Genomic DNA, 25,763 nt, shown 5'->3' with positions numbered 1-25,763 from the left:
TAATCATACTATTCAATTGTCCTATATTGGTGTAATTAACAAAGAATTTCCATATGTATAGCGCCATCCTAACGATCATTGCTCATGGCACTAGGGTCATCGATGTTACACCTCTCCCCTGTATGGGTAACGTCACTGCTGCCAATTCTTGCGCCCAGTCATCTGTACACGACAGTGGTGGTTTTACAAAAAAGTAAAAACTGTAAGAGTCTACACTATCAAACTAGTTTGACAAAAAAAGTGTGATGTTCCCATATATGGTAGTGATATGCCCAAATAGGGTAGTAATATAACATTATCATGTCCATATATGGGTACATCACATTTTTTTGTCACATAAAGTTTGATAGTGTAGACAGAGCTTTTACACATGCATTATTTCTTCGAACATCAACACAAGAAAGACAAAAAAAACAGATTTTACAATTTGGAATTTTTACTGAAAATAAAGTGATCAAATACACTGTTATTCACCTCATATCATGTTTATAAAAAAAAGCTATATTGGTCAAAATAACACTTATATGCAATTTAAGAGTATAGTATGAGACATGCATTTAACTTATTTTTTAAAACATGCTGTGTTTAAAACATTAAGTTAAAAGTATATTAAATAAACCATAATATATAAACAGGCAGAAATTTAATACAACAAATAAATTACTGTATTATGGCAAAAATTAACAATTTGCAAAACTAATTTTAATTATTGTAGTCATTTATAAGAGCAATTTATATTATTAGATCATTTCTCCTACACCTGTACTACACCTCTTCCCCTTATTCACCCTGCTTAAGTAGCCCATAACCCTCCCGTGGTCCCCCTCCCAATTGCACTTCAGTAAACATGAGGTTAACAACAGCGTATCTAAACACTTTAATTTCAGTTAAAATCCAGCTGCGATTTTAATAATTTTTCTAATTTTTTAAAACGTTTTATTTTCTAGAAAATAAAAGAAAAACATTTTTAAAATGTTTTTTTTTCTTAAAAAAACAAACGTTTGAAACAAAAAATGTTAATAAACCGAGTACAACAAGTTTTTACATAGCATAGTTTATTATAATATAATACCCATTATAAATAATGGAACTATCCAACATATAATGAATGACATCACCAGTATGTCATTCATCTTACGGGTCAACGACATCATGAATGACATCACATACCATATATGGCATCACATGTCATATCGTACATGACATTTTATCATGTCATCCAAGATATGACATATGACATCATTCATGATATGAACTTTGACATCAGTCATGACCTTTGACGACATCAACCATAAAATGAGTGTAAATCTTTTGACGACATGATCTGTGACCATTAAAATTTCTTTTCTCCTTAAAACACAATGTTCCTTTTCAAACTGGTTGTTTCAGCCAAAACCCCGGAAAAGATGGCTGTCAAAGTGATTGCGTAATGTCTCTATCACAAGTCTCGATCCTCAAGGTACCTATACTCAAAAGTGAAGGCTTCTTTTTTGCGTTGTCCCCATTTTTCATAGTCAAAGTAGATATATGTTCCCTGAAAGAATTTTTAAAAATACTATTTTTTAAATTCTATTTTCAAGAATAAAACAAGAAATATTTCTTTCAAAAAAACGCCGCTTGAAATTTGACGTAACAGTTTTAATTATTATTCTTTCTTCAGAAATTAAATTATATTTTCAAAATCTGTAATACTGCTAAATACTAAGCAGGAGCAGACCTGTGGTATGGGCTTCAAACTACCATATATACCAGCCACATGAAGTGAGATAGATGATAGATGATGCCTGTGCATATTCGTTTGTTAGGGTTCCTACTGTACGTGGCATACAACTCCATATGTTTGAACTAGGAAAAGATTAGTGGAAGCCACCTCTTAGGATAGTAACCTTTTGCTAGTTACAAATGTACAAGATTAGTGTACGTTTACATGCATGAATGATTTTGTCCTCCTGGATCAGTGACACTTGGGTTTGTAACAAAAGTATAACACTTTGCTGTTCCAATGCTAATTATAATGTGACCTTGCTTTATCATACAAAAACATAAAGCTCTGTCTACACTATCAAACTAGTTGACAAGGAAAGTGTGATGTGCCCAAATATGGTAGTAATATGACATCATCGTGTCTATATATGGGCACATCACATTTTTTTGTCACATAAAATAGTGTAGACAGAACTCCATATATCTGAACATATACATATAATTTAAAACAGCTTACCTGTTCATATTCATCTGTAATGGTTTTTGGTTCTTCGTGTCTCTGAAACCACATCATATACTTTGTATGAAATCTCCAACTTTGCTTTTTCAGTGCCTTTGCAGCTAAATACTGTGCTTTGGTTCCCTTAATACAAAAAATATCACAGGTAAATTAACCAGAATGTTTAGTGGTATGTGATTGAACAGATGTAGATTGTCAAATAAGCGTGTAGATGATTACAGTGTAAACCTGTGCATGCGTATAATTGCTTTGATGCTCCACTGTGTGGACGCATACCACAATTAATATACATGATACACAAGCATATTTCTCCTTTCTTTTATTTCTTTATTTCCATTCATCATACACAATCATAAACATACATAAATAAGCATAGTACAAAGAGAAAAAAAGAATGGAACGGGGAAATCTCGGAAGCATAGCATATACAAGTAGAAACCCCCTGTTGCATTACAATTATGCAAAAGTATGTGTGTACACAGGCATGCACACAATAAACATGGGTTAAATAGATTTAAAACTTTTATGAAAACAGTCCAAAAATTATAATAAAAAAAAAAAATAATAATTCATAACATTATCAACAAACATGTGACTAATTTAAAATAACTTTTTTTTTTCTCAACATAATATAGAGCATAAAAATAGTACACTGTAGTATTAACAAAATTAAAATTTATATGAAAGTGCTATATTTCATTATTAAAATTACATAATTCAAAACCATACATCAAACAATAACATACCTAGTCTGGGCTCCAGACGGAGTTTTGTAAAAATATAAATATTTTTGCACATATGGCGTTTCATACGTGTATTACTTGAGTTTGGATACTCCGTCTGGGGAAACACGCATAAGTCACGTGGTTTGACACCAAGAATTCTTGGTGCATAAATTATCCAGTTGACTAGTTTCAGCCGCATGCCATTGGCTACTCACTCGTACGTCGTTTTAATATTCATATTTCAGAATTTCAAAGACTCAACGTCTAAGACGATGCGCATGCGCTATGTTACGTTTAGACAATGTGTACTTGGGTACATCATGGATTAAAGAATATTCTTTAATCCATGGGTACATTGATGAAAGTTTCTGAAGGCTAAAAATGATTTTATATGCCTAGTAGTCTGGTAAACATTTGATGAGATTTTTCCCAAGAACATGAAAACTCGTCTTGATATGATATGATAGGCTATAGCTTCTCCGCCAAATCTAACATTGAATGGATCATTTATTATGCGGAGAAAATTTGATTTAATTCCCACCCAGACCCTGTCCTGTTCTGTGTGGTGGTGTAGCCCTGTTGTGTGCCGGTCGGTGGTGGTATGTACCTTATTGACGTTTACGTACGAGTTGAGTAGCCCTACGAAGGAGGCCTAGGCCAGGACGGGACTAAACAATTAATATTAATAAACAAAACAACTTGGCAACACGATTTTATATTTCAACAGTTGTTCAGTCTCGATCGTACATTCAGCACACTGTACGTACGTACGTACTCGATCTTTTTCATTTTGAAACAAAATGATCATTGGTTGATTCGAAATCCATATTTACATACCGCCCGCCCCATATAGCCAAATACGGTATGATAACCTACGTCATTCTTATACGTCATTCTTATCGGATGTTTGCGGTTTGCAAATCGATTTCTATACGTGTTTCACAAGTCTGTATTTTCAGACAAAAATCGCGGTCGAAATAAAAACAAATAAATAAAAACAAAGACAATAAATACAGACTTGGGGCAAGTCTATAACATACCATACAGAAATATATATTAATCCCATAAAATATTGCATATTATATAAAATTATAATACATTCATACAACAATTTCACTAATACTAAACAGAAAACAAAAAATAAATTTGGAAACTTACCTCCTGGTAATAAAAAATAAAAAAGAGTGATTCAGTTGAAAGCCTTGCGTAATACTCGAGTGCATCCATGTGTGGAGGCATTGCTGGGCAATGGTATGCAGGAGTTGGGCATGGGTTCCTAGGCAAGTAATGTCTGAAAAAATAGAATATTCAATCATTACTACTCTATTAGTCACATTAAAATGGTAAAAGTTCTCTTTTTTCTTTGACTCTGTTATTGTCTCCAATCCAAACAGATTTGTAATCCAATTGCAAAAACTTCCAAGCCCATGGTTAAAGGGTCTTTCACACCTGTTCCGCATGGTTCTGTCCGGCGGCGGCAAATTAAACATCAATGTTTCGATTTCACAACGCTCCACATGACTATGCGCCAATCGATATGTGCATAGCCGTGTGAAAACGCAACATATAAATTTGATTTTATTTGCCGGCGCCGGATCGAAACCATGCAAGGGGTGAAAGACCCTTAATAGCGTAAATACCAGTTGTATATGTATTTATATAACAAAGATAAATCAACATGACATCCATCCAGTCAGTCTACTTTTATAGTTTTATTTCATCTGTTTTCATCAACCATAGACCAAAAAATCAACAGTGACAAAACGATTGAGACAAAATAGCATGAGCTAACTAACAATTACAATACTCGGTACAAATAATATGCAGTACAAAAGGCATAAGCACCACTCACCTTAATCGTTCTGAATCTGAAGGGTGAGGAAGATGATGAGAAGCAGCTTCCATCATTAAAAGTTGGTAGGCGTGGTCTTTGGATAGAGGTTGCGGTCCGAGTGGTGTCACACCCAATAAGGCTGGAATTTTTGTTTCTTGTGTTTGTGGTGAACCAATTTCTTGTCTTGGAGTACTGTCAAATATTACTATGACAAAAATGAAAATATTTAATCAAAAATTTTCACTTTCTTGTCGTTTATCATTAAAGGTTCAGCTTCATGTTTGAATAAATTACTATTGGCTTAATTCAGTATCTTACCTCTATTATCCGTAGGAATTTCAGGTGAGTGTATCTGTGCATCTAAGCCTGCATTTGTTACTGCTTTTTGCGCTATTGTTTTTAATTTCATAGAGTTGTCCTCCTGTCAAATATAAAGATACACATAACATTAATACATACTGAGTTTTCAATCAACACAAAGTTCGCTTGCATAGTGAAATCTTGTATCCAGGTACCCCTACTACAAGTAATGCTTTACATAATTTATATACCTAATTTTTACGCTCATTAGCCCTGAAAAAGGATTAGTGTTTTCCAAAAGCTTGTCCCATCTTTCTTCCAACAGTTTTACTTTTTATTTATACTTTGCTTATTTTATATGTATCTCCATTGACATCTAACTACTGCATACCCATAGCATTTTGTTTCAGTAATTTGAAATGCAAAAATGTACCTTAATATTTGATGTTGTAACAGGGGGTGTAGGTCCATTCATTTGAACAGAGTTTATTGTTGTCATCATGGACGGCGGCATGCTGTTCACTCTAGTAGGTTCAACATTCTGTACTTGTGACTGCACTGGCATTTGTTGTGAATGTGCAGCATTCATTGAATTTGATAATCCTATTACTGGCATACTGTTTCCATTATCGACTTCATACACTTCATGTTCCATGTGATCACCTATTACAAAACCTGAATACAAATTATCAAAAGTATATTATCTTTATTCTTATTATTAAAGGTATATTTATTCATTCGAAGAAATCATACAGGGAACCAAAGGCTGAAATTAGTACAATTTTACAGATATAAAAACTTTAAAATTAATGTACATTAATTTCTAATTTAGTCAGTCACTCATTATACAAGTCCAGTTTCAAGAGAATGTACACTGAAAATACAAATTACAATAATATAATATGAAAGTAAAGCTATTACTGTATACTATTTTAAAAGTTATCAGTATCAAAATACATTTCACAAAATCATATAAATAATAAAGCTACAATAGAGACAACATGAAAATGCATACTGATGAAAACTTAGTGCTACAAGTGTGTAGCATGAAAAATAAATAAAGCAATCCACATGATAATATATAAAAAATGAAATATCAGTTAAAATAACAAGATAAAATAGCTACAATATTGAGAAAGATTTATAAGTTACGAATCAAACAAAACACCGGATCAGCTATCTCTGCAAACACATGATTGAAAAGCCTGTGAAAAAAAAACTAAACTACATTTCAATACAAAGCGATATGGGTGAAACAGGACAGATAGACAAACAGACATATATATATATACTAATATATATATATTTATGACCAATAAATTGTTTTGGAGGATCCTAGAACAACAAAAAGCAAAGAAAACATTGACTTTAGAAAAAAAGCATGCATTTTTACATTAACCATGTACAAAAATCATAAGCAAAGACCAGCAATTACAGAGAAGAATCCAGATGCTTATACCTAGCATGCAGGTTACAACCATAAAATGCACACAAATGAATTATGCCCACATCGATTACAGCCTTTTATCAAACATCACATTAGGAAGCATTTAGTTAAAATAATCCCTTAATGCCGCCAGCATCAAAATTTGTGATAAAAACTGCAAGTCGATGTGGACATAAAATACATCAAAATTGTGCGAACCTTGTCCCCCATTAATATCAGGGCGAACTTGCTGTGATGGTATAGTGATGACATTAGTAGTGGGAACTGATGAGTTGGTTGAGATTTGCAATGGTTGCTGTATTGGTAACAGTGGTGGTGCCTGTGTTGGTTGACCTACTCTGCTAGGCCCAGGCTGTGTTCCTGAATTAATAGGACAAGAATGCTAAGTGTTGCCAGACAATATCAGTGTGTAAATGTATATGTATTGTGTGGGATAAAAAGTAATGGCTATTTTCAAGATACAATCTTTCTTTGTCCGGTATCAGTTCTTATCCATCGATTAAGATAAAATACAAAGCCTATCATAAAACAAAGTTGGTTGTGAAAATTAAGTTTGCTAGCTAATTTTGTATGTTTTTTTACTATGCTTTTAAAGTATAATTCTGATTGATTGAGCTGACTATACCTTAACCTTATTTAATCTCACTGTCATAATGCATCTGGTTAGAAGGAAAAGCGAGTGAGTGGCTGAGCGGTTAAGAGAGTGGAAACGTAATACCAAGCCATAACATCGGCAAGGGTTCGAGGCTCACTCGCTATATGGTTCTGGTAGTAGAACAAGTCTTCTCGGATAAGGACTATAAACCATAAGTCCAGTGTACACACAATGGATGTGCACTTTTAAGAACCTGGTACATCTTTCGAGACGAGTAGGGGGTTACCCCGGTGTACTAGTACACACAGCCATTACTTAAAAGTAGGCCTTCTAGTGGGCCTCCTAGTTCCGTGATAATCAATTTGTCAATTGTGGAACGATGAAGAAAAGCAGTTATTTATTATTATTATTATAAATATTATTACTATAAGCCAACTTCTCTTACCTTGTTGAGTGTTTTGTGAACTAGCTGCAACAGAATATGCTGGCCCTACTGGTGGTTGGGCTATTGTATGAGATGTGGAAATACTATAAAGAAATCACAAAAAAATAAACAGATAAACATCAAATAAAGACAGTAAAGGCATTTCATTGAAAAATTACTTAATAGACATAAATGTTGCCTCAAGATGTACAAAACACATATATATCTATATTTTTGTTTCTTTGCATTAATATAGATGACAAGTTATATTACTGTACCTAAACCAGGGCCCTGGGTATTATTATAAAATGTAGCAGATTGCATTAACAATGCAATTTACCAAGGTCCAAAATCTTAAATTAGGGGATATATTCAAGCATTGGATTACATACTTGGTAATACTGTATAATTATGATACTAAACTGAGTTACCAGGGAATCATAGTTAGTAGATAGTACCCAAGTATTATTGCAGTCGGTAACATATATGTCAGACTTTAATATCTCCTTTCATCATATAAAGCAAAAAATAGGAAACTTACTTATTTGTTTTACTACTGGTATTTTTGGAAGTGTTTGTGACTGCAGACGTAATACTTGTTGCTTGTGTAGACGATGATGATGAAGATGAGGATGAAAGGGTTCGTACTCTTGAGTTTAAATTAGGTGAAGGTGCTGCGTTGTTATTTGTCTTTGCAACTGCTTTCCTCGGTGAAGGCTGCAAATAAATATTAGAAATTACCATTGAGGTATTATAGATTGGCTAGAATGTCATCGATTTATCATGTAGGAGGGACCACTGAATATGGCTAGTTTAAGTCACGCCAACTATACCAGGGGTGAGGGAATTTCATTTCATTTCACTTGTCTCAGGACAAGTACCTACAAGGAATTCACTTGTCTAAAAAGAAGAAAAAGCTTCCTATTTTAATAATGTACATGGTTAACTGTGTTAGCACATGGTTTTCTGTGCTTTTAGTTTAATTTTCTAAATTTCAAAAGTGCTTTTCCTCGGATACGTTCTAGGATACGTCAAATGTGGTTGTACAACTGTAAAAAAACACTTGTCCCGGGCGTCGGGCAAGTGGGTTTGCTCAGCCCTGTACACAGTTGGACCACTTCATTTCAGATTATTATTTTATTTTTATATACTAAATAATTTTCCCTCTTGTTGACATCACTTGACACTCTAGTTGTATACCTATGGACATACTGGTTTTTGTGGTTGATCACTGGAGCAAAGGCTAACAAATGTTTTCATAAGAAAATGTTATAAACCAAGACTGACCTCACTTTCTGTTGACCTATGTCTTTTTTTTTCTTCATCCCTCTCTTTGGAATGATTGACTATAGGTGAACTTGCAACAGGAGATGAACTAATTATCTCACTTCCTAAAATATCACCATCTTCTGGTGATGTTGCCAACGTTGAAAGTCCATCTGTGGATGACAATTAAGAAATGGTATTGTGATTGAGACAGATACTGGTATGCAGAGAGATGAACTGGCTGTCACAATATCAGATAGGAAATTATGGAGGAATGTAGTCATATAAGTTTGAGTATGTCCCGGACTAAGTAAGTAAGAAATGGTTAATTCAAGATCCCAAAAAAGGACCCTATATTGTACAATTGGTGACAAGCTTGAAGAAAAAATGTTCATGTTTGTTTTTCCACAAAAGAGGCAATACAAAAATTGTCATCAGCTAAGCAAGCTAGACTTATTTACCATCCCTTTCACTGCTGGTCTCTAGTTGGAAAAGGACACTTTAGGAAAATAAGGGTTCGTTCTAACTCTAAAACTCTTCTAACTACAAGCGGGGATGACTTGATAATATTGTCATTGAAAAGTCATATAAAGCTATGCTGATGTGGAACATCAACAGGGCAGTAGCCAGCATGAGGCAGACGAGGCGCTTGCCTCATCTGAAATTTTTAATTTTCACCACCGACCCCAATTCCCCAGCACAAATCGTCATATTTTATATTAATATAATTATATTTAAAGTATATTTGCCTCGTCTGTTTTTAACCTCTAGCTACGGCCTTGATCAATGTCTATTATATAAAGTCTATCCTATACAAATGGTTGTTAAAACAATGGAGATAGACTAGCTAAACTATGTGATTACTTTGTACTTTATTTAAAATTGAGTGTACTAACTGGTAGACTCACAATCATGATCTTCAAACTCAAAATCATCATAGAGGTATTCATTTTCAGCAAAGTCAGGGTCTTGACAAGAATCTAAGTAATATTCTAAGTCTTCTTTTATTTGTTTTACCTGAGAAAACAAAAATAAAAGAAATAATAATAAAGAAATACATGATTTCATTCTACTGATAGTTTGCGTTTCCATTATATCTACAAAGGTAATGGTACCGCTCTTTACCAGTTAGGCCTAAGACCGTCCACAAGAGGACATTCGACTCGAGCTATATAGGTAGTGGCATTGTTTCTCTCTTTTTACCATAATCTACCATAAAACGTACATTTAAGACAAGGAATGACCTAGTTTGATGTTTTAAAGTAATTATTATTTTTACAAAACAACAAAAATTGTAGGGATAGTGTCTTTAATTAATGATGTAATGTAAATAAACATACCTTTTCTGTTTCAATATCTGCATTATCTAGCATCCTCATGATCATCTCTAGTTTCGTAACGTGACCATTATGTCTTTCTATGAAACTTTGTAACTCATTTAACCGATCTTGTTTCTAAAGAAAACATAAATTCAATCATATTTGGATGTCTGGTGAAACACACACAAAGTCAATATATGTTCTGCCCAAGTCTGTTTTAATCTGAGTTAATGTAAATCTTGAGATATGGGTAATAGCGTGAAAGAACTGAAGTGTTCACATTAAATCCATTCATATTCTGTATGTGGAGTGTCCCTGCTTATTGTCTGGCCACCAGACTGAATCTTAGCCTGCTGTATACATAGTTTAAATAATTCAGTACAATGGAAGAAAACCTTCTACCCTTTATTTGCTCACGCATAACATTACAATAATAAGTCATTAATTTAGATGTAGTAGATAGTGGAAAATTTTACAAACTTACATCTGATGGGATTTTCCTTTTCTTCGAATTTGACGTCAGAGATTCCATCTCACTTTCAAACTTATCCACTTGTATTTTTAACGTATCTATACATTGAGATAACCAACCCGAAACTTCTTCACGCTCCCTTTGAACTGGGTCAATACGCGCCGCCAGTCCCAGGCCTTCTTTTGAGTATGCTTTAGTTTTCGTTTCTCTTTCTACTACTTTGAACCTTTCCATTTGCTGTCAAAGCAAACAATTTAAAGTTAGCATATTGTTTTATCAAAAGCTCAGAGAACACTAGTCAGGTCATAACATGGAACAGACATTAGTTTAATACTTAGTTGCTTGTCTATATCCACAAAAAATACTTTGGTTAATATTATTGCATGCATTTGGACTAAAATAAACTTTCAAAAATCTTAATTACTAACCGTTTCTATAAGTTTTCGATTGTCTAATAGAGTCCTCTTGTCTTTGATATCGTTGGATGCTACCCATGTTTTAATTTGATCTCGTAACCTCTGCAAATAGTATTTGAAAGACAGTCTGGTTAACAATGATAACACAGCTACTTTATGCTGTGGTTGGTGCTAACCAACCCAGTAACTAGTCCACTTATTAAATACATTTTAACATTATGATTACCTGCAACTTTTTTATTTCTTTCTTGAGTTCACCTTCACATTTATCTTTCTGATTACTGTTTGTTGCACTTTGAACCTAAAAGACATGAATGTGATACCAGTCCTATAACATTCATAGTGCCATCACATTAAAGAACATTATTAATAATAAATAAATGTGCACTGCCGTAAGAAAGGAATTAAAATGTATGGATGTTACCTTTTGCCAAATATCCTCAAATGTTTCTACTCCTTCTGACACTTTCTTTAGACACCTTTCTATTTCACCTAAAAAAGGAAGATATCACTATAATTAGTGGAGGCAGGAACAACACTTTAAATACTGTACAAGAATGCAAGTTCAAGCTACAGCAGACATTTAGTGAATAAGGATTAGAATACTGATAATTATTATTATTACTGGGAGGTCAGATACCACTTTGATATATAACTACTATCCTAGAATATTATTAATTACTAATTAGTCTCAGCAGGGGGATGGATTTGCATAAATATGTAACTACAGTAGGCTAGATCTATATATTGGAATGGCACGGCACGGTTCAAAACCACTGCATGTAAATTGTAATTGATATAGTATAGTATAGGTTTTCAACTGAACTGGTACGGTGTGGGTTTACCTAGTTCCTGTACCACACAGAAAAGATAGAAAAAGAAAGAATTAAATGCATGATAGGAAACAATGAGTAGGCCTAGCCTAGCTAGGCCTAGATGCTCGTCTTGTGCCGAATCGATTGCCTTCACACCAAACATTGACATCACCATGGTTGACCAACCATGACAATAAAATAATAAATAGCAAAAATTAAATTGTGGACTGTGCCGTGCCTAGCTAGGCTATTTTATAGGAAACTGTCTTTTTTTATATTCGACCGTTTATGCCAAAAAAGATATCCTCCCTCCTGCCTTTTTTGTTGAGGCAAAAAAATTCAAGAATTATTTAGTTTGGTAAAAATATAACTGGATTTCATAAAATACATTTTTTATCATATATAAATTAATTTTATTTAGCTAGCCTAGGATTGGAATAGACTTCAGACCAACCCAACACCCATCGCCTAGCAGAGAGCAACTGCAACGTCAAACTTGCAGCCAGCAAAGTGTTCATGAACCAGCCTAGGCTTCACAGCACCAGACCACAGAATAAACAACAATGAAAGTTCAGCAATCTTATTCCCATATCCTACCTTGAAGCTTTCTTTTATCACCCATTATGCCATGTAAATTTCAAAATATATACATAGCTTTATAAAAGAGAAGATAGAATTCAATAAATTTGCTTTAATAAAACAACGAATATGATTGTTATTTATAACAAAACGCTTCTCGCAACATACAAATTGGAGATTTTGCTGTAAATGGCAGTTTACACACTGTGATTTGTTTATGATTCCGCCAAAATAATCATTATTTTTTAAAGACTTGTTAGCTTTTGGATGTTGTATTCAAGTCTAAACCATAAATACATTTAAATTAAAAGATAATTTATCATAAATAAAAATGAAACAAAATTTGCCACAGATTTATATGAAATTACACTACGAGACCTAGTTGTTGTTGCGTATTGATATAATGAACCCAGCCTATGTCATTATGGGATATCATTAACCTCAGGTCAATTTGGGTCAATTTATTTCAAGACAGAGAATTTATGTCATATTTAATAAACAAATCACAAACATTTCGCCTCATTTGCTTATTGCTAGCTATTATTTGTGTTGAGTTATTTCATTTCTTCATTTTACACGCACTAAATGAACCTAAACTGACATAATAAGCAAACAAAAATACAAATTTCTTGTTGCAAGGAAGGATCCTCTGTAATGTCACATAACTTTGCACCATAAAATATTTATTTAAAGTATCATTTAATTACACTTTTAGTGTGCTTATTATACATGTTTGTATTATGTTGGTGTGTCTAGTTGTTTCAACTTATGTGATTGCAAAATAAGACGTCTGAAATGAGAAACACATTTAAAAAAAAAATGTTTGTATCTGTAACGGATACAATCTAGGCCTATGCATTACATGCTCTGCTGCTGATTTTTCGAAGTGATGTTTGTTGTGTGTCTCGCGCCGCCGAAATGTGCAAGTTATTCAATCTTTTAGGGAACTAGGTATGTTTTAATGTAATGTCTTTAAATCAAAATACAAACAAAAATATATAAGAACGCAACGTAAGCCTAGTAAATTAAAGTAAGCCAGGACTCTCTTTTTTAGTAGTCTAGGCTAGGCCCCATCATGATTTGGTTTTGTTTGAGGCAGGAAAAAGAGAAGACAGGACCGTCAGCTGCTGGGCTGGTTCGGCGGTGAAAGATGTAATCGGTCGCGTTTTAAATCGGTTGCGATACGGAGCGCCAATTTTAAACGTGACCAATAGCATGGAGGTAAAAATAATTAATTAATTTTTACCTCCATGCGTACATGCATGGATATAATCACTACTGGTGGTGGTGGTATTGTGGTAGATAGACTGCATGTTTGCAAATCTATTTTTATTTGTAATTCCTAACCCACTGTACCTACTAGGCCAGATACTAGTAGTAGGCTAATTTTAGTAAATAGTATAGTATTATATTTGATGATATTATTTGTTAATTTATTGCAGGAACGTGAGCAATGTTATGGATCTCAGCTTAACAGGATCGCAGATCGCATCTCAAAAGAAAAGACCTACTAGTAGGCCTAACTCAGCTGGTCGTACAAGACCACGATCAAGCAGAGAAGATGGGAGCGAACCTGGATCCAGTAGCAGGTCAAGCACTACTGGAAGACGACACTCAGATGACCGACTAAAAGCAAGTGGAGATAGGAAATCCAGCCTCAGCAATGGTTTTATTGATGGATCAAATATTCCGGGTGGTGGAGCACGACCAAAACATAAAAGAGGTAAACGGCAAAAACAAATAGTTCATAAAAGACAAATTTGTTTTTCCTGATAACATCCAGTATGTTTAATTCCTCATAATATTTTCAATAATATTCATTTACAGCAACAAGCAATAACTATGAATTATCAAGTCACCGTAGCAACGCCAGTCATTTGAATAGTGGAGGAACAACTTTGGTTAAGTCGCGGGAAATAAACAGGTAAAACTTAAATGGCGAGCTAAGTCATCAATAGTATATAAATATAATTCATTTTCATGAGTTGAAAATTTGACTGTGTGAGTTTAATTAATTAATAATTCATTTTTATTTTGGATGATCCAAAGGGAATAAAACTGCAAAACTTACGTTTTTACTTTAGCTTTCGCTGGTTCATCGACACAGCTTAGTCATGAGTGAGTCTATGTGACTTGGAATTGGAATTACCATGAAATCTCGTAGTTGGTGTAGCGCCATCTATAGAACATTCAGGTTTACCCATATGGAATTGTCGCCTCCTTAGTATGTTGTTCTACAGTTTTGGTAGTTCTAATCTAATTGTCTCTGTTGTATTACCGTATACTTTTATGAATACTATACAGAGATCAAGATGAACATTTTAACACTGTTAATAAATTCATTAATCTACCACTTCCATCCTGAATTGAATGTTGAAGGCTAAACCGTGCAAAATAGCGTTAGATTCTGGCCACCAGAGCACTTTACTCAGTGGTCATTTGTTGTTTTAAAATTTGACCATAATATCTTTGTTTTACTTCAGCAATGATGATTTCCTGGAACTGTTTAATTCAAGTCATAAACCTGTCATTCAAAAGCCAAGAAAGATGGGCAAATCTGGTAATAAAAAGATGTCAGATAACTTGGTAAGTTGGTGGTGTGTGTGTGCTATCAAAACATGCTTTTTATTTTGGTAATTATCTGAGTGTTTAGTTGGTAGGAAGTTCTGAGATACAATGAAATATTAAGAAGACAAACTATGACTCTGACAGCTCTAGTAAAATAGATTTGTATTTTTATGTGGCGACCGTACACTTAAAGGAGCTTCAAATTTGCATGTCCATGATGAAAGAAGTTGTTGTCTTGTCCTAGAATAAAACATTTTTGGTTAGGATAATTCTAAAAATTGTTGTCCTAGGTCGTTACAATATAAAAAAATGCCAGAAAACTTGACAGGCAACATAATTTGCATAATAAAACTCAGAGGAGTAATCTGTTTTTACTTTATTCTTTAAATGCAGCCATCTGCTAGAGCATTCCAGATACCGTCCAGCGCAAGAAGTTGCAGCACTGTTGATTCACTTCAATTAAACACTGATCGTTATGACATGCCTCAACAACTGAACAGCCATGTCAATTCTGAACATCGCCACCCTGCAAAAATGGCTGCCACTTTCACAACAACAACAAACATTTTAAGAGATTCACAAACTAACTTAAAAAACTCCAATCAGAATCCTTTGTCACAGAGTAAAAATCACCAGAATGGGCCAAGAAGGTCCCCTAGTCCAGTTAAGACCTCTCAGAACTTGCTACAAGTTAGTCCACGAGGGGACAGTAAAACCGATGCGGCTAAAGTATCATCAATGTCGACATCTAGCTCGGTTATTAGATCTCCTACACCTGTTGATAAAGATGTTGCAGAGGAGTACATTTTAACGGTAAACAACGCAGCCAGTCGTATACAAAGGTGGTACCGAGAGAATCGGCAGAGCAAGAAGTCTGGATCGGACGAGATCAGACATTTGCTAGGCCAGAAGAAACAGCAACGAGAACAAGCAATGTTGCAAGAACGAAACTCAAAGGAAGAACAACAGAGGGCAGAGTTTGCCAAGCAGAGACGACGAGATGAGAAGGCTAGAATGGCAAGGCAAGAGGCAATCAAAGTAAATATTTCTGTAATATAAATATCTACCTGTATTTAATTAAAGATATGTTTCATACTTGAATCAACTAACAAGCTAATTCCTTTGTTTTTTAAATATTTCACCATTTTTGTCAATCTGTAAAGCTTTGTCTGTCACTATCAAACTAGTTTGACAAAAAAGTGTGATGTGCCCAAATATGGTAGTGCTATGCTTGAATATGGCGGTAGTGCTATGCTTAAATATGGTAGTGATATGACATCATCATGTCCATATATAGGCACATCACATTTTTTGTCACATAAAATTTTATAGTGTAGACAGAGCTTAAGACTGTGCTGTCCATTTATATTTTCTTTTCTCTCAGGAACTTCAGAAGAAAAGGCAACAAAAGCAAGATGAGATCAAGCAAATGGCTGAAGATGAAATCAAATTTTTACAAACGACTGGAAAGTTATCTAAAACTCCAGTTGGTAAATCGCGTTCTCGTGTATCAAGTACAAGTGGTAGATCATCAAAAGCTCGAACAGCTGCTGCCAACGCTGCCTCAAAGCAGGATGGGGTTCCACAGGATAATTCTGATGGCGTCGCTCGTCCAGCAACAGCCAGTAGCGTTGGGAGGCATGTTGATGAGATATTTGAGGTAAAATTATATCTTTTTATTTCATTAATTTTTATTTATTTGAAGGATATTTAGTTTATTCTGTTGACCCATTGTTTAACCGTGGGTGGTGACAGCAAATCATCTCTTTATAACAATCAATAAGCATTATACATTTTTGTTTACAGGAATCGACAACGCATCGGACACGAACCACAAACCAAAGTGCTGCAGAGACAGATGCTGGTAGTGAAGCAAAGACTAAAACCACCTTGACAGACCTCCTAGATACATTGAAGCTTTTAGAGGAACCAGTGAGTGGCCAGACCCCCAGGGAAGAGCCTGAAAAGAAAAAAGGGCCTGCGTGGTGTAAGTATACATATAGAAACATTATATAAGATTATATAATATAAATCCAAAGGCAAATTACTGAAAAAAATGACAATGCTGTGGGTATCAGTGGCTGGATCTCAATGGAGATACAAAAAAAAAAAAGCAAAAAGCTAAATCAAAACGATAAAGAAAACAGCCAGAAAAGTTAGCAGAGCTTTCGGGCAACACTAGCCCTTCATCAGTGCAAGTGAGGGAATTTGGATAAAGTCATAGCATATGAGTTGGAAAGTGCTGCCTGGGTGGACATAATATATATATATTTATATTATATAGCACTCTGTTTCATGAAGATCAGAATGCTATGGACTTAGATGTTACACCTTTTCAACAACATTCTTCTGACATTCTTTTCTAATGGTCCCATCGTCACCGGCAGCCAATTACATAGTAGTTAGAAATTAGTGGCTTCTTAATTTTATGAATAAATTATGCTTATTCTGTCTTGGTAATTTTAAAGCTGATATAGCAATTTTAACAATCAGCAGATTGTCCCAAAGCGTTCACAAATAAAAGGTTAATTAAGGATATTAGTAATAATGTGGTGATGTGTTTAATTCTCTTCTTTTTGGCAGTGGATATATTTGATAAAGATGATCTAAATGAAAACCATGATGATAATGAAGATAATAACGAAGGTCAAGAAGAAGGGTCAAGTCTTTACCCCCGGAATCAAGACGTTTACCTCTCTGCTGAAAATCTTCAAGATTTTACCGATCATAAACCCAAACAAAGTGATAAACAACCTACAAAGGCAAAGGCAACTAAGAATGCTTTATTAACAGAAGACAAACTTAGGTGAATTTTCTAGTTATCATTCACAATTATCTTTATTGTGTTTAAATCTCTATCTACACTATCAGACTAGTTTGATAAAAAAAGTTTGATTTGCCAATATATGGTAGTGGTATGACATCATCATGTCCATATATCATTCATTCATTTTCTTTATTTCAGACAGTACATCCATATAGAAAACATACAAAAAAAACAAAAAGAGAAACAATTTTACCAGAAAATTAAAAAAATAAGCAACTTTCACAAAACCAACCTACAAGATCCTAAAATACCAATTTGCACCAACGCTGATGTAGGTTGGATTGCGGAAGTCTGTTGGTTTGAATCAGACTATTGCAGCTGTCATGAATTCTGTTCTTAAAATTATATATATGAGCACATCGCATACATTTTAATAGTGTAGACAGGGCTTTAGAATGTTAATGCATATTCAACAATGCAGTGTTACAATTTTGTATTTATTTTTTTTATTTCAGGAGCATTATGACATTTTTAGATGAAGTTGATAAAACAGACCAGGATACGATTACAGATTTCCGTCGGGTATTTAATATTCATTTATTAATGAATAAAGTAGAACTCATTTGGGACACCCCTATTATTGGGACACCCCTATTATTGGGACACCCCTATTATTGGGACACCCCTATTAATGGGACACCCCTATTAATGGGACACCCCTATTAATGGGACACCCCTATTATGGGACACCCCTATTAATGGGACACCCCTATTAATGGGACACCCCTATTATGGGACACCCCTATTAATGGGACACTTTTTAATTCTGGTATCTACTGTATCCATCATAAAACAAAAGAGTCAAATTTATTATATGGAATTTTTCATGGTAAAATTTCTTATTTTCCCAGTCTTCAACAACGACTCCAAGAACTGGACGTAATTCTTCAACCTTTATGCCGTCAGCAGAAGAAATTAGCAAGATGGAGGAAGCATCCGCTGCAGCCTCAGAGATCGCCAACACTGTGCTTACACAGAAGTTACAACTGGACGAAAAGGACAGATCAGTCAAAATGTTGCAGAAATCTTTGGTAGGCATAATAAATAATTTGTATGAAGTTTTACTTCTATTATCGATATAGTAAGTTAGTAGAATTTACTTTAAATAACATTAATGTTTTTGTTTTCAATTTAGAGCCAACAGCGTGAGTTAACAGTACGCCATGCTAAAGAGCAAGAAAAGGAAATGAAAAGAAGGATAAACCATCAAAAAGAAGAGTATGAGAACACTATAAAAAGACATCTTGGTTTTATTGATCAGGTATGATTAGATATGGTATAAAGCTCTGTCTATACTATCAAACTAGTTTGACAAAATAGTGAGATGTGCCCAAATATAGTGATGATATGCCCAAATAGTAGTGTTATGTCATCATCATGTCCATATTTTAGGCAAAAAATCACCTTTTTTTGTGAAACTATTTTGATAGTGTAGACAGAGCTTTAGATTATAACATGAATGATTCACTTGTGTGACTGTATATACTGTATTGTTTCATATTCTGTACTGTAGTTATTATTAGAAGGTTATGTTATGTAGCTGTTGGTTCCAGTTAATCAGGCCTGTATAAGCTCAGTGATAAATTAATACTGTAATGTGAAACATGTTACAATTTTTTTCACAAGTGTGTAAATGGATGAAATGAATTTTACATTCTATCTTGACAGCTTATTGATGATAAGAAGATGCTTAGTGAAAAATATGATGCTGTATTGAAAGAATTAAAGGAAGTTGAAAAGAAATATTCAAACAAAATTAAAACAATGGAAGACAGGTATTCTATTTATTTTATTCATTGAACAATAATAGTGTTACAAATGAGTCATAATTCTGTATTACTAATTCAATTTCAGCAAGTTACAACAAAGTACAGCAACAAGTTCCTCTCAATTACTACAGAAAAATTGTACCATGCTACTAAACCAAGTCTCATTTGAGGCTTAGGGAGTAAAGTAGTAGATACCTTTCAACCCTTGACCTTGATTTATGACCATCCTAAAATAAAAATTCGTTCTAAAATTTACTTTTGGACCCAATCCTCGCATCCAGCCCTGGACATGTTGCTGCTTATAATTCATATTATAAATTTTCCTGTTTTTTTTTTTTAAGTCATGGAACAGAAATGACAAAACTGAAAGAAATCCAAGCTGCTGCTGAGAAAATACGACGAGAAAAATGGATTGACGAAAAAACTAAAAAGATTAAGGTAATACATACTGGAAAACTTTTAAAAATGAAATTATTATTTTTTTTTTATTAGTCTTCTTTAAAGAGGGTAACCCAGATCAGTGATATCACTGCTTTCCACTGGGGCCCTCTAATCACTATAATACATAAACGATCACACACATACAAACTGAGAAGTGGCATAGATATACAGCATTATGTTTACAAGAAATTTCTCAAATATTTATAAAAAGATTAACTAATCATTAATTATCATTATTATAATGCAATATTAACAATTATCATTTAAAAATAATACAAAAATATAATTTATTAATAAAAATTGAGTTTCACAAATACGAATAGACATAATGTATATAAACAATTTTTTAATAGAATAGAATTCCACAGTAACCCATTAAATTTTATGTGTATATGTGTCAGTATATCAGGGCACGATTTTTGACATTTTAGCTACTAGACCACCGGCCTAGTATATTGTGAGTTTTACTAGCCCCACTGGATATTTCACAAGCCCACTCATTGGCTAATGTCTGAACTGCCGAGTTGCGTCTAATTTATGTGAGCATTATTTGCCACTGTCATTTTGTCCTAATTTCAAGGCAACAACCTATGCACCCAGGCTTAAAGGAAATTAGGTTGACTAGTTCAAAGCCATTTTTACTAGACTTTGTGAGATATCGAGCCCTGTATATAAATGTCCATGTATACTTACTAATTATGAAATTACGATACTAGGAAATAACAGTTAAAGGTTTGGAACCAGAGATACAGAATTTAATTGCAAAGCATAAATCAGAGGTGAAAAAGATCAAGACCATACACGAAGCAGAGCTGTTGCAATCTGAGGAACGAGCAGGACAAAAATACATCAGACATATTGAAGAACTCCGCGATCAACTTGCTGATGAAAAAGATGCTGCCTGCGCCCGAGAAAGAGAGCTAGCCAAACAAAGGTGACCCCATTTGTTTAATAATTTTAGAATATATATATAAACACCACAGGCACAGAACAAATTCTAAACCGCCCGGTGATATACTGAAAATTTGAAATGATATGAGGAAATCTTAGAAGGAGAAAAAGTTGCCCCAACTGAGATTCGAACACGGAACCTTATGTTTGATATGCAGATGTCCTAACCATTAGACCACTGGGGCTTTCATGGTATAGTTCAAACCCGATTAGATAGAGACTCTTTAACACTCTCGACGTGGTACGGCGGTACAGCATTAGTCCCTCAATGGTACATGCCCACATCGGAGTTCAAATTGATACGCAATCGTGCTTATAAGTCTCATTTGAGGCTTAGGGAGTGGAGTTGAAAGAGTCGTAAGTTACAACCCTGACACTAGGTCAGGATTGAACCCTGGGATTGGAAGGCAAGCATATTAACTACCAAGCTACAGCTCCACTACTAATGTACACTAAATTAAGCTTTGGATCATTTGTGTTTTTGAATTTCTCTCTTATTCAGGTACGAAAAGCAACTGGAACAGGAAGAGGTAGCCTATCAACAACAACGGCGCAGAATGTATGCAGAAATACAGGAAGAAAAGGAAAGAATAGCAGAACAGTCAAGAAGACAACGTCAAGAGATGGATAGACTACAAGCACAAATAGAAGAAAACAGTCACAAGGGGGCACTAGTTATGAGACAGGAGTTTGATAAAGCTAGAGAAGAACAAGAAAAACGACATACGGTGAGATACTTATTATTTTTGTGGCCAGTTTGAGTTTGAAAAATATTCTAACCACTTTTTAATCGGCAATAATTTTCTATTTTTCAGACTGAAGTTAGAGAACTAGAAGAAAGACTTAAATTAGAGAAAGAAGCATGGGTAGAAAATTACATGAAAAAGCAGGTATGAAATATATTTTGTATATATAAAATATATAATATACGTTAACAGCCTTACACTACAAAAAAATATATGGACATGATGAGGTCATATCACGACCATATTTAGGCATATCACTACCATATTTGGGCACATCACATTTTTTTGTCACATAAAGTTTGATTGTGTAGAGATGAGCTTTAGTTTTGTAACAAGCCTGTCACAGACAATTTGATATCATACATCTCTTTACAATTTAAGGAAACTCTACTTCTGTCAAAGGAGAGAGAACTACGAGAACATGTCCGTCAAGATCGCGACAAAGAAATAGAACTTGTAATTCAGAGGTTAGATGACGATGCCACAGCAACACGTGAACAGGTTGAAAGAGCTGCTGAAAATCGTGTCAAGTAAGAATCTTGTTTTCGTCTTGATTCAATTCTGTCTCCGATATTATTTTTTCCGAAATTTCACTTGTAACACTACTGATATCTATTAATCTTTTCATTTCCATGTTTGTAAATTAATTTTTTTTACATTTTTTATGTTATATTCTGTATTGCTATTTTGAAGGATGCACCTTTGTGCTATAAGATCTAAAGGTGTAAATCCAAATAAATAAATAAATGTTGTGTACTGTAGGTTATTTGTTGACCATTCTCAAAATCTTTGAGTTCTCAAATCAAATGTGATAGGGGTTAAGTTTGTTCCCGATTGAATTGACATTGCCAGCCTAGGAAATATATATATTATGTCACATAAATATTGTAAATTTCTCCAGACGTATTCGGGATAAATATGAAGGAGAGCTGAAAGAAATGGAGTTATCTGAAAGACACACACAGGAAAGGTACAATGAAACAAAGGCAAGATTAGCAGATATGGAGGGTGAAAATATACGATTGAATGCACTCATCAAGCAGAAACAAGAAGAAGTTAATGATATCAAACAGGTAAAAAAGAACTGTTAAATTAACAAGTTAAAATAATAAAAATGATGTCATTGAGATAGTATCGACCTTTCGTTTTCAGCTGTCAAGTTGTTATTCTTTGCATACCTCGAAAACATATCAATATATATGCAGAGAATGACTGTTAGACTCAATAGCTATGTGATATGTCATGAAAACAAAGGTTGATAATAAGTAGCTGTTTGCAGTTAATGCTTTTGTTAGCAATACCTAGAAGACATTGACACACAATTTGACCTCTGACAAACACTTCCAGCTCACAACAGGGTAACCATATCAAGGTACCTTGGTATTTGTGAATTTATTTGGTTATGGTACTTTTTTTCTAGGATTGTGACAGATTAACAAAAGAAAGGAAAAATGTACAAGAGGTGATTCGCCAAGAGTTTGCAGATCGCCTGGTAGCTACTGAAGAAGAGAACAGACGTCTGAAGAATGAGATGTCCGAGATGAGAGCCAGGCACAAACTAGAGGTTGAAAGAATTGAGACGAGTAAACAAGAAGAGATGGATGAAGTACATAAAAGGTAATCATTGGTGGGTTGTGGTAATGGTAAAGGCCGAGCCCTATAAACCATAGCTGTAACATAGTTGTATGGCTAACTGTTGAACACAGAAGCACGATAAACCATACCCATAATAGGATGGGCCTGTGACTGACTTGCATCACTGTTTTAGTGACCTCCTTTCCACAAAATTTCTTTAGTATTGCAATGCAAAAGATAGGGTTAAGTTCAGCACTTCATTTTCAATATGTAGGCCCTCCGTCCCACTATTTCAAAATGCTGGATCTGCCAATGTGTTAGTGTTTACTGTATTTGTATCATACTTATGTCATTTTACCTAATGTTATTTACAGGGTTAAACAAGCCATAGTTAAGAAAGATGACACTGTGAACCAACTACGGCAACAGTATGATGCAGCAACCAAGCGAGCTGACCACCTTGAATCTTTACTAGAACAACAGCGAAAACAACTTCTTAGTTTGTCTAAGAAGAAGTGAAAAGGTGTACATTGCTGAATCTTTACTAGAACAACAGCGAAAACAACTTCTTAGTTTGTCTAAGAAGAAGTGAAAAGTAGTACATTGCTGAATCTTTACTAGAACAACAGCGAAAACAACTTCTTAGTTTAAGAAGAAGTGAAAAGAAGTACATTGCTGAATCTTTACTAGTAGAACGACAGCGAAAACAACTTCTTAGTTTGTCTAAGAAGAAGTGAAAAGGTGTACATTGCTGAATCTTACTAGAAAAACAGCGAAAACAACTTCTTAGTTTGTCTAAGAAGAAGTGAAAAGGTGTACATTGCTGAATCTTTACTAGTAGAACGACAGCGAAAACAACTTCTTAGTTTGTCTAAGAAGAAGTGAAAAGGAGTACATTGCTGATTCTTCAATGTTTGTCTTCTTAGTTTGTCAAGAAAAAGTGACAAGGGGTACATTGCCGATTCTTTTATGTTTGATTTCATATTGGTACATATCTCAAGATGACCAGTTACATTCAGTGACTCCTTAGTTTGTTGAAAAAAGTGAGATATGTCCGAGAGTTGTGAGTCATTTAGGATATCTGGGTCAATATTAAAGAACTAAGGACGTGTGGTTCAGTGTTTTTGTTAGATCTTGAGTTCGAAAACCAACGCTCATCCCATTGCTTTGTATCCATAGGCAAGTACTTTACTTACATTTTACCTAGGTGTACAAATGGGTACCTGGTAAGGTCAAAACACAACTTTCCACTGATTACTAGCACCAATATATGGGGTATGTTTCCAAAAATGACCGAGGTAATAATATGTACAGCAATTAGGTTTCACAATATTAGGTCTTTAGTTATGGGAACTCTTGTAAATTCACTAGCCAGTATATTGTGCAATACCACATTGAAGTGGTTAATGAAATGTTTAAAGACGTAGCTTATGCAAAATTTTATCTTAAATACATCCATGAAAATTCGAATTTTATATAATAATGTATGTATTAGTCATTGAAATGCAGTTTAGTTGACAAGATGAGGGTTAAGGCCAATTTACACAGACGAGCGGTAACGGTAAGCAGAAAACGCAAAAATAGAATAGATGTTATTTCTTATCACCATTTATACAGAACGCGAAGCGGATGGGCGGTTAAGAGCCAGCAGTGACTGTAACATGCATTAGCCTCGAGACCTACAAGCACCTACTTTCCATCACTTCGCTCGCGAATTCCACGGGCTGTGTAAATGGGACAAGCCACGCGGTTTTCCGCTTACAATTACAGCTTAATGTTACCGCTCATCTGTGTAAATTGGCTTTAGGATAATTTTAATTGTATTGCTCAACTAGGTAACACCCTCCTGAACATATTCTTTCATCAGTTTGTTTATGTGAGCATATTTTCGACTAAATGCAGGAATGCTTTTCTGAAATTTACGTTAATTTAGTATTTTGAATTTGTATATATCAGATGTAAACAGCTGTATATTATGTTTTATACACAATTTTGTTAGAAATATTTTGAGTGATCAAGTTGTCTGTGATTAAAAGTTGAACAGTGATATACCTTGTTGTTTTATTCAAAATTATTTTAGCTAAAAGAGAGACATATAATAATTATGTGCAAAGACTTACTGCTGTCCTTTCTGTTGGGATGCTGCCACTAGCGTCACATGCCCTTATTTTGACGCCCTACTATTAAAATAGATGTTCAATTTTGAATGATATTTTAAAACATTTTAACAGGCAAATAACAGAATATGTCTGCTCTCTTTGTACATGCTTAATGTTTATAGCAATGGTTTATATTGTTTATATATAGACCTACAGTAGACCCCTCCCTCCATTGGGACACCCCTATTAAGAGTGAACTTAAAATGAATGACGGGCAATATATTAAGCCAACGGCGCAGATCCGTTTTAATAGTGTGGGGGACGTATAAAAATGAAAATATTAGGATGAATTCCGCCCGTAAGAATACAAT

The 25,763-nt window shown here is 34.3% G+C and overlaps 2 protein-coding genes across 5 annotated transcripts; one reads left to right on the top strand and one right to left on the bottom strand.

Annotated features, from left to right (window-relative positions):
- Positions 1–515: 515 nt before the first annotated feature.
- On the bottom strand, positions 516–12,624 carry LOC144840787 (CCR4-NOT transcription complex subunit 3-like). Of its 3 annotated transcripts, none has more exons than XM_078696817.1 (17): positions 12,435–12,624; positions 11,447–11,514; positions 11,249–11,323; positions 11,035–11,124; positions 10,619–10,843; positions 10,156–10,269; positions 9,712–9,832; positions 8,837–8,988; positions 8,091–8,266; positions 7,571–7,653; positions 6,729–6,890; positions 5,517–5,758; positions 5,102–5,204; positions 4,802–4,988; positions 4,108–4,240; positions 2,222–2,347; positions 516–1,534 (listed from the first exon to the last, which is right to left on the bottom strand). In XM_078696817.1, the coding sequence occupies exons 1-17, from the start codon at positions 12,457–12,459 to the stop codon at positions 1,439–1,441; spliced, it is 2,178 nt and encodes a 725-aa protein (XP_078552943.1). In that variant the 5' UTR covers positions 12,460–12,624; the 3' UTR covers positions 516–1,438. The 3 variants fall into 3 exon arrangements, with proteins under 3 accessions (XP_078552943.1, XP_078552944.1, XP_078552945.1); XM_078696818.1 differs by having other exon boundaries at positions 517–1,534; positions 9,724–9,832; positions 12,435–12,623; XM_078696819.1 differs by lacking the exon at positions 6,729–6,890 and having other exon boundaries at positions 519–1,534; positions 12,435–12,622.
- A 619-nt stretch (positions 12,625–13,243) lies between these two features.
- Positions 13,244–25,344, top strand: LOC144840781 (centrosomal protein of 131 kDa-like). 2 transcript variants are annotated; one of them, XR_013611957.1, is made up of 21 exons: positions 13,244–13,367; positions 13,859–14,139; positions 14,244–14,340; positions 14,900–15,002; positions 15,378–16,022; positions 16,369–16,644; positions 16,791–16,971; positions 17,568–17,790; positions 18,267–18,333; positions 18,663–18,842; positions 18,947–19,072; positions 19,480–19,586; positions 19,922–20,018; positions 20,738–20,955; positions 21,475–21,700; positions 21,788–21,862; positions 22,100–22,248; positions 22,620–22,791; positions 23,139–23,335; positions 23,668–24,106; positions 24,242–25,344. XR_013611957.1 is itself a non-coding variant. In XM_078696807.1 (21 exons), the coding sequence occupies exons 2-20, from the start codon at positions 13,875–13,877 to the stop codon at positions 23,810–23,812; spliced, it is 3,549 nt and encodes a 1,182-aa protein (XP_078552933.1). In that variant the 5' UTR covers positions 13,244–13,367; positions 13,859–13,874; the 3' UTR covers positions 23,813–23,816; positions 24,242–25,344. The 2 variants fall into 2 exon arrangements, 1 of the variants encoding a protein (XP_078552933.1); XM_078696807.1 differs by having other exon boundaries at positions 23,668–23,816.
- Positions 25,345–25,763: the final 419 nt, after the last annotated feature.

This window comes from Antedon bifida, chromosome 4, assembly GCF_963402885.1.
Source record: "Antedon bifida chromosome 4, ecAntBifi1.1, whole genome shotgun sequence".
NCBI lineage: Eukaryota > Metazoa > Echinodermata > Crinoidea > Comatulida > Antedonidae > Antedon > Antedon bifida.
This window is presented reverse-complemented; position numbering and strand designations above follow the sequence as displayed.

Bases quoted from the DNA above. Each gene is read 5' to 3' on its own strand.
- LOC144840787 (XM_078696817.1), bottom strand. From the start codon at position 12,459: ATGGGTGATAAAAGAAAGCTTCAAG. The intron at 11,125-11,248 runs GTAATCATAATG...TACTATTTGCAG, and splicing joins AAGAAATAAAAAAGTTGCAG to AGGTTACGAGATCAAATTAA. The intron at 2,348-4,107 runs GTAAGTTTCCAA...TTTTGTATTAAG, and splicing joins TTATTTTTTATTACCAGGAG to GGAACCAAAGCACAGTATTT.
- LOC144840781 (XM_078696807.1), top strand. From the start codon at position 13,875: ATGGATCTCAGCTTAACAGGATCGCAGATCGCATCTCAAAAGAAAAGA. The intron at 14,140-14,243 runs GTAAACGGCAAA...ATTCATTTACAG, and splicing joins ACGACCAAAACATAAAAGAG to CAACAAGCAATAACTATGAA. The intron at 17,791-18,266 runs GTGAATTTTCTA...TTTTTATTTCAG, and splicing joins TTAACAGAAGACAAACTTAG to GAGCATTATGACATTTTTAG.